At 36.6% G+C, this 9,712-nt stretch overlaps 1 protein-coding gene across 1 annotated transcript; it reads right to left on the bottom strand.

Moving 5' to 3' along the window:
* Window positions 1-5,885: 5,885 nt before the first annotated feature.
* Window positions 5,886-6,845, bottom strand: LOC101638981 (olfactory receptor 52N5). The gene has a single exon (XM_004717104.2). It carries the CDS (start codon window positions 6,837-6,839, stop codon window positions 5,886-5,888), a length of 954 nt encoding a protein of 317 aa, XP_004717161.1. The 5' UTR covers window positions 6,840-6,845.
* Window positions 6,846-9,712: the final 2,867 nt, after the last annotated feature.

The raw sequence follows: 9,712 nt of genomic DNA, 5'->3' as shown, positions 1-9,712 counted from the left end.
CCCCCCCCCCCACAAATCCATTGACTGTATATAAATTGCCAACATTGATGTTGTAAGCTAGACCTTAGAATATTCATATATTTTCTGAAGCATATTGTGCTGCCTCCCATTTGTCGGTCAGTTTATTGTATGTAGTGGCTGTGTGTTGCTCTGACACTGGGAGCTATGCCACTGGTGTTTCAAACACCAGCATGATCACCAAGAGTGGACAGGTTTTTAAAAAGTTTCCAAACTAAGAATAAACTACAAAGAGGGAATAGGCTGCTCACCTAAGAGAAAATTAGCCCCTGAAAATCTTATGGATAGTATTGAAACACCGATACTGAAAGCCTAGTGAGAAAAACAGCACACTGCAGAGTCAATGCCAGAAGAGGAGCCCCTCGGGTCAGAAGACACTCAAAATAGGGTGGAGGGAAGAGCTGCCTTTTCCATGTCGAGTTGACTGTTACATGGATGGAGGAAAGCTTGATGGAAAAAAGCCTTTAGGAATTTCATTTTTTGACGATGTATCACTCAAAATAAGAAGAAATAGCTATGAACATCGATAATAGACCTTGGAATGTATGAAGCATGAATCAAGGAAAATTGGAAGTCCTCAAAAATGAAATAAAAAATATTATATTCTAGGTGTTTGTGAGCTAAAATGGATGGCTATGGGCCGTTTTGAATCAGAAAACCATATGGTTTATCATGCTAGGAATGACAGATCCAAGAGAAATGGTGTGACAATAACAGTCAAAAATGACATTTCAATATCTATCTTAAGGTATAGTGCTGCCTGTAATAGGATAATATTGATCCACCTACAAGGAAAGCCAGTCAATACCACTGTTATTCAAATTTATGCCCCAACCATTAAAGCTAGTGCCAAAGAATTTGGAGAATTCTACCAATGTCTTCCATCTGAAAGTGATCAAACAGGCAATCAAGATGCAGTAATAATCATTGGTGATAAGAATGTGAAAGTTGGAAACAAAGAAGAAGGGACAGTAGTTGGCAATATGGTTTTGCTGATAGAAACAAAGCTTGATATTGCATGACAGAATTTTGCAAGACCAATGACTTCTTCATCACAAATAGCTTTTTCAACAATACAAAAATACAATCCAACTATACATATGGACTTCTCCAGAAGGAATACATAGAAATCAAATCAACTACATGTGTGCAAAGAGACAATAGAGAAACTCAATATCAGCAGCTGGAACCACACCAGTGGCCAACTGTGAAACAGACCACCAATGGCTCATACGTATGTTCAGGCTGAAGATAATGACAATTAGAACAAGTCCACGAGAGTCTATCCCAGCTGAATCTCTAGAAAACTTCAAAAACAGATTTACTTCACTAAACACCATCAATAGAAGACCTGATGAGATGCTATCAAGAGCAGCATGTGTGAAGGAAGCAAAAGTAAATTAAGACTGGAAGAAACAATAAAGTGAGTGTGAGAAGAGACTCTGACACTTGCTCTCAAAAAGTAGCTAAGGGAAGTAGAAGAAAGATGAAGCCAAAGCTGAACAGATAAGCTCAAAGGACAGCTTGAGAAGATTAAATATTATTATGAAATATGCAGAGAAAGCCAAATAGAGTTAGAAAACCAAAAAGAAGAACAACTTATGATATCTTGGACTGAAAGGATTGACGAAAATACTGGCCTCAAGTCACAATACTACAAGACTCTATGGTCAAAAGACTGAATGATACAAGAAGCATCAAAAGAAAATTGAAAGAATACACAGTCAATCTACCAAAAAGAACTAGCTAATCGTAAACCATTTCAAGAGGTAGCATATGAGTGAGAACCAATGATATTAAACGAAGAAATCCAAACTGCACTAAAAGCATTAGGCAAAAACAAGGCTGTAGAAATTGTCCCAAAACAAAACAAAAAAATCATATTGTTTATAATAAAATGTCTAAGATTAAGTAAGTACAGTGCAACAACTGTTCTTTCTGACTTACTTGTATAGATATAAGTTGAATATACTTGATGAAATCTAAGTTCTTTTCCTCTTAAATTATTAAATACAATGTTAAGCCTGGTTCATTTATTGCTGTTCAAACTAGGAGTTCTGGTTGCACTGTTGGGGAAGCAATGGACTGCTACCTACAAGGGTTCAGACCCACTAGTGTCTCTTGTTGAGGAAAGGTGAGACTATATTCTCCCATAAAGACCTAAAGTGAGTCAGAATAGAATTTAGATTGTTTTTGTTTTGAAGATACAGTAAAAAATTCTAAAAGATACTATGGAAGAAGTGTAATTAAATCTATTCTAACGAGTATCTTCTATTATACACACAAAGTTGACCAAATGAGTAAGTTATATGAGTATAATCTGAAAACGAAAAATTTAGACTAAGATAAAATATATCACTTTGATTAAATGATATCATTAACTAATATTTCTCTGAAAGTCAAACAAATGAAACATATAAAAAGGCAAAGGAAAATGAGAGTGAGAGAGGCAGTTAGGAGATTAAGAAAGACATTTAAAGGGAACACTCCAGGGAAGAAGAAGAAGAAGAGAATGCTCAGAGAACCGCGTCGTCTTGTTTTATCACTCCTTGGAAAGAACGAAGAGCTCTGCACTGGACCAAACACAGGAGGTCTGTGTGGCGGGCTGTATATACAAAATATTACTCAGAGAATTTCAGAAAAGAGAACACTGTGCTTTTGGCAAATTAAAATGTTCAGTTGGACTTAGGTCCACCTATCCAAGTATAGGAAAATTAGTTTGTAAAAGTATTCATGTTTCTCCTATCCCTTGTACACTAGCCTCCCCAGCCAGTATTTTCTCTGGTTATTCAAACTCTTCATCCTGCAGTTTCATAAACATCTATTGTGAGTCTATACTAAAATTTTTTTCTGAGCCAGTAGTTTATTCTCTTATTTTACTTAATGCTTTACATTTATTTTTCTAATTACTTCAATAAGTGTAAAAATCATATGATCCCAATGGAATTTCAATGTATGGATTTATAGATATAAGATTTTACTTTTGAAAAAAAAAAAAAACCAACCTAGAAAATAACCCAATCACGTCATGTAGGAAAGATCAACATTGTCCTAAACTGACAGAGATAGAGTGCTTTAAACCACAAAGTCTGACTCAAAGAGTGTTCAATTGTAGGTACACGATCCTCTCTCTAAGCCCAGCCTTTTGTCTCTTTATCTCTCTCTATATAAGTGTGTACATAAAACTAAAGGGTTCTGGACCCAACTGGCCTGGATTTCTGGTACGAACCCCTCCCGAAACCTGCTGTTTTTCTTCAAGTCAGGTTGACATAATCCTTAACAAACTAGAAAGCAGGTATGTTACCGTAGGTAAAGGCACGGCGAGTTCTGATTCCTGGTGATGTAAGGTATAAATATGGAGTTTACTTGGTTTGAATACATCATCAGGCAAAAGAAACTGCTAGAAAAAAAACATATTTGGTAAAGTCGAGGAAAAGCGAAAACCAGGAAAACCATGGATGAACATAATAGGTTCCACAAAGGGTTCACATTTACCAAAGATTATGGCGGCCTGGCCTGCATGGATTTCTTCCACCATCAGGTCTCCATGAGGTAAAACCAACTCCATGGCCAATAACCACAAACACACTAAAATCCCACTGCTATTAGACAGATTTTGACGCAGAGTAACCTTACAGATGGTTTCCGAGACTATAAACCTTTATAGGAGGAGGCCATCTCATCGTTCTCTCATGAAGGGACTAGTGGGTTTAGCTGCTGAATCTGCAGTTAGCCGCACACAGTGCCACCAGCACGCCTTCACAACAAAGAGCCTAATGGGTATAGACTTATTCATTTAGCCACTTAATATGTATTTGTTTAGTCACACCTTGTCCCTTATATGATGTTGGACCTGGAAATGCAAAGATAAATATACATCTAGGGTTTTCAAAGACAACATGTTCTAGTACTAAATTAAAAAAAAAACTTTAAAAAACATGAAATAAATGCAGTAGTATGTATATTATGATAATACAGTGTATGTAGTAAGTAAGACGAAGGGAGTGATCAGTTCTGATGAAAGCTTCAGTTGGGCTGATAGAAATAGTTTTACAGATAGAAATTATAAAGTAATGAATAAATTAAGCATAAATGAACTAATGATCCAATTAGTTCATCAATGAGTGGGCATTCAAATAGCACCATATTAAAAGTCTTGGGGCAAGTACGGCTTCTGTGTCAAAGACAGAGTTGGGATAACACTGAATACCTTGGAATTGAATACACAGACAAAGATTAATTTATAAAACAATCTGTAAGAGAAATTTAGATGGATGGACTCCCTAAGCTAGAAACTGTCATTTACCACCTGTATAGATGATTAAGAACATAGACAGCAAAGAAGTGGATAAAGGGAGATGTCGGATGGTGTAAGATATGACAACATAATAATATTTTATAAATTATCAAGGGTTCATGGGGGAGGGGGCAGCAGGGAGGGAGGGAATAAATGAGGAGCTGATACCAAGGGTTCAAGTAGAAAGCAAATGTTTTGAGAATGATGATGGCAACATATGTATAAGTGTGCTTGACACAATGGATGGATGTATGGATTGTGATAATAGTTGTACAAGCCCCCAATAAAATTATTTTTTTAAAAAGAAGAACATAGACAAGACACTTACAGACACTCTGAATAGTTCAGAACATATCTTATACACATGTATGAGGTTAAGTCAAAGTGTACTGCTACTATAGTTCCAGCTCACACATGTACAGGTTCATTCCAAACAAAATGTGCTTAAACATGAACCTGTGATCATTGGGTGGCTACACATAATTTCCCTCAGGAATACACTTGTCTTAGTCTGATTAACAATACAACAATTCACCACCATGGTGTTGGTTCTGATTCAGCGACTTCATAGGACAGAGGACAACTGCCTCTTTGAGTTTGTGAGACTAAATCTTTTCAGGAGCTGACAACCACCTCTTTCTCACACACGGGGACTGGGGAGTTCAACATGGTAACCTTGTGGTGAACAATTCTGCTCATAACCCACGATGCCACCAGGGCCCCTTTGGTGAAGTGGGTTCCAATCTAAACAGTGGGTTCAGAGGGAATCTGGTAGGTCAGTTGAAGACAGAGCAGTCAGCTCAGAAGGTTAAGGTCACCATTTTGTTGTTCTTTTGGTCTCCAAAGGGGTCATGTTGGTAGATTTTACTGAAGGATAAAAGGTGACTTGGGGTCTTATTATGACAAAGTTTAAAGAAAATGGAAAAATGCATTGGTGAGGAAAAGGCCAGGAAAGTTTCAATGATGAATTTTATTTTCCATCCTGACAACTCACCTCTTCGTTCTTCGAGAATAACCATGGCTGACCTAGGAAAATTTCATTAGCAAACTTTACCCTGTCCACCCTATAGCCATTGTCTTGCCCATTATATGTTTCCAAAATTCAAAGAACATATCAAAGAAGCATAATTTCAATCCCTCAAGGATGTCAAATTGGTTTGACAAAATAGTGTTTTGAGGTGACGTAACTTGAAGAGCACAAACTCTTGCAGGGAAGAGCTAGTGACAGGAAATCCTGCCTTCAGACCCAAATGGGTGGTGTTTCAGGAAAAGAGCTCCCTGTTTGGATATTTTTGCTTAATAGACATTTTTGTGATTTTGTAGCAATATTTTTTAACTTACCTTTTTGTAAGTGAAAAGTAGGAGCAAGCCCTTATCAATAACTTTGTTTTTAAAATGTGAAGACAAAAATGAAGGCTAAGTATAAATTCAGAATTACCTATAAATTTATCTACTACATTTGCTGGGAAAAAAAACCTCTGCGATAGATCATGGGAAATATACGACAAATGCACTTTAATGAACAACCACTTTCTTTGTTTTCCTTCTATCTAATCCCCATTGTCGTGGATCAGCTTGCATATTTTTCACCGTGGAAGAGTTTTATGACACTGTCTCGAATCTGTTTTGTCTTAACTCCATAAACAATGGGGTTCAGTGTGGGGGGAAGAAGCAGATATAGATTAGCCACAATGATGTGAAGAGAAGGGGGAATGGTGTGTCCCCCAAAACGATGTGTAAAGAAAGTGAAGAACGCTGGAACATAGGTGATGATGATGGCAGAAATATGAGCAGTGCAGGTGCTGAAGGCCTTCTGACGAGCATCTGCTGACGAGAGGCTGATCACTGCCCGGAGGATCATCGTGTAAGACACAGAGATACAACAGATGTCAAACACTCCAATCAAGAGAGCAACCATCAAACCATAGATGACATTGATTTTGATGCTGGCACAGGATAGCTTTACCACCGACATGTGGTCACAATACGTATGGGAGATAATATTACTTTGGCAGAAGGGCAAGCGTTTGACCAAGAATGGGAAAGGAATCATCAGCATCACACCTCTTAGGAAGGTTGCAAGGCCAGCTTTGGCAATGACAGGATTCGTGAGGATCGTTGAGTAACGCAATGGGTAGCAAATGGCCACATAGCGGTCCAGAGCCATGAGCATGAGGACACCAGACTCCACCCCTGTGAACCCATGGACAAAGAACATCTGGACTAAACAGGCATTGAAGTTAATTTCCTTGAGATTGAACCAGAAGATGCAGAGTGCATTGGGTAGAGTCGTGGTGCAGGTGAAGAGGTCGATGAGGGAGAGCATGGCCAGGAAGAAGTACATTGGACGATGCAAGGATTCCTCAGCTCGAATGAGGTACACAAGGCCAAGGTTCCCCACGAGGGAGATGGTGTACATTGCACAGAGAGGAAGGGAGATCCATACGTGCACACTTTCCAGACCAGGAATGCCATTAAGAATAAAATATTCTGGTGCCACATATGAATTGTTAGACATCAACATAATTCAGTCAATAGAGGAGCTGTTTTCCCAGAAGTTTCTACAATGAGTGGGGGGAATTAAGACACAGAAATGGAGTCAGAGCTCTCTTGTGAATCCAGACTTAAATTTAGAAGAAAATTGCATTCATAATGATATAATTTCAAATAACAATGTAGTAATAAAAATAGACAAATGAATGAATCATTATAAATTTCAGGTTTTCTTTGTAAACTTTTAAAGTTTAAATGTAATTTTAAAGCTCTATTATAAACTTATTATTGTTTTCTGCCGTCTGCCAGAAAAGACTGACACAGAGAGATTGAGTAAATGTCACATGTCGCACACCTAGTGCAGGGCTAGAAGTAACCTTCACATATCACTAATGCAGCATCTTTCACTGTCCAGCTTGAATGAAGACAGCACATGTCTTGATATAGAAAATTATAATTAAAAGTGGAAAATTGTCAGAGATGTGTTAATGTAATATTTTCAACAATAGGAAGTAAAAAGATCATGGGTATTTCTGGGAAATAGAACCAAATTTTTTAATTTCAGCTCCTTCCATATCAGTTTTATGACTTGGTAAAATTAGCTTTGCTGTTGAGACTTTTGCTTACTATTGGAGAAATATCCCCACTTTTATGACCTCAAGTATAATTAATTAATGGTAATTTTGGAACATTAAGTCATAATTGATGAGTCACTCTCCTCCTAACTGCTTGCTGGATATTTCTATTATAAATTTCCATGGAAACTTTAAATTTACTATGCCTAAAACTTAACTCATAATTTCAATCTCTATCTTCTTCTTCTCTGAGTTTTATGCTTTGAGAATGGTGTCATCATCTAGCACATTATCAGAACTTACATTTTCTAATTTTCATGGCATTTCTCCACTTTATCTTGAATATAATTTTTTTATGGCTCAAAATTTCTTGGCTATAATGCTCCATCCAGACCACCTCAGCCTGTCTATTATCTTTAGAGTATCCTCAGGGAACCAGAACTTGTACTACTATGTTTAATCCAGAAATATTCCAAATATCAATCCTTCCTTTCTACCAACCTTCATCCACCTATTGATTTGCCTCTTGAATTTTTCAGATCTGATTTGCCTACAGCATCATTTTGAAGACATTTCAAATCCACTCCTTACCAGTCTTCAATATCTTCTCCTTCTATTAAGGATAGGGTTCAAATTTCTTGGTATAATATTCAAGAAAGTAAAATGTAGATATTATTTTTAGCCTCTCATTTTATATTTTTCCATTTGTGTAGACATTCAAAAGTATCCTTGTTTGAGGATAAATTGTATGGTCACTACATCTTATGATTTTAAGTTTAAAACTTTTTGGACTACCTGAAATCTAATTATTACAATAGTTTCATATAGTGCATGTGATTTCCCTTTTATCAAGCCTAGGTTGCTCTTGCTTAGTTTCCCCGCCTTATTTGCAGATCTCTTTGTGATAATAGATACATTTCTATTCCTCTTCAAACTTTAAGGTAAGATGGAACTTATAAGAGCTATACATACCGGAATCCACAGTGAGTTTTCCTGGCCCAGGTACAGGGTGTTGAATCAACTTCCCAAAAGATATTAGTGATTAATTTAGAGGCAAACACAGGTTTTCCTAGATTTAGACCTTATATAATATCCTTAATAAAAGTAACTAGTGCATTATATGCCATTGGCTAGATTAATGATATTATTATTAGAACTACCAAATGTCCCATGGAGGTAATCTCTATTATTTCTCAAGAATGATAATACTGTCCCTAAAGTGAACCAGGGATATATATAAACCTGATATATATTAATGGATTTTGAGCTCACAATTAATCTAAGAAAACATAGTTTTAAATATATGGCCCTGCTCAGTACCTGCCCTCATGAATATGTAGGCCTAATAGCTGAATATATAGGTGTAATATATAGGTGTAATAGCAAAGTGGTGAAGATATCACATGGTGCCTCGCTATCAGAAAGCACCGTGACTGAGGTAGTAAAGGCTTTTTCTTCTTCTTCTTCTTTTTTTAAAATAATCAGTCATCTAAGTGAGCCTGTTTGTACGGAAGGAAAAACTAGCCTTTATGATCCAACTGATTATAAATAATAAATTGCAAGATCAAAGGAGGGAATTGTATTAGAGCTTAAATTCTGAGCTTTTGGTTTGCAGAAGGCTATGGATGACAGTTAAAGCCTAAAACCTATTTGCACAGCCCCATGTGGATTAAACCTCTACTGAACTTCCTAGGTACATTCACAGGGATATGAATAATTTTGTCCTCACAAATAGTACATTTGAAAGTAGATTACTGAAGATATAGTTGTGTTAAAATTTAACACTCTCCCTTTTGACTCATTTTTTACTTATTCTAGGTTTTATTGTTTTCTGCTTTTTTTTAATTGAGAATTTTGTTTGATTTTGTTTTTATTTTTTGTAATTAAAAAAAAAATGAAATCCAAGATAGGTAAATCAGTAGAGACAATAACTAGATCAATAGTTTCTTAGTATTTTAGCAAGGGAAGTTGGGGAATTAAAAATAATGGATACAAGAATTTAAAAACTCTTCCATAATTTATCACGGTGATGATTGCACAACTACTTTTAATATATTTAAGCAATTTAATTCTATTTTGGTTAAGTTATGTATCATTGAAACTGTTTAAAAAAACTAGTGCAGAAATTTTGGGCTATAAAGCAGTGCATCCCTTTATGCTAGTTTATTTACATGTATGTTTCTTTCTTTCCTTGCTTGGTCGTAAGTGTTCTCTGGCAGCAAACGAGGTTACCTGTTTTAACTGGAGGCCTCCCCAGCTCCTACCGATAGTTCATCCGCTGCCCAGCCTTCCAGTCACGGATTCTCCTTCCAGGGAAGAGCAACGGGAG

Source organism: Echinops telfairi, unplaced genomic scaffold, assembly GCF_000313985.2.
Source record: "Echinops telfairi isolate 266 unplaced genomic scaffold, ASM31398v2 ScPeMD7_41;HRSCAF=154, whole genome shotgun sequence".
NCBI lineage: Eukaryota > Metazoa > Chordata > Mammalia > Afrosoricida > Tenrecidae > Echinops > Echinops telfairi.
The sequence above is the reverse complement of the archived record's forward strand: the minus strand, read 5'-3'. Positions and strand labels throughout refer to the sequence as shown.

Bases quoted from the DNA above. Each gene is read 5' to 3' on its own strand.
- LOC101638981 (XM_004717104.2), bottom strand. From the start codon at position 6,839: ATGTTGATGTCTAACAATTCATATGTGGCACCAGAATATTTTATTCTT.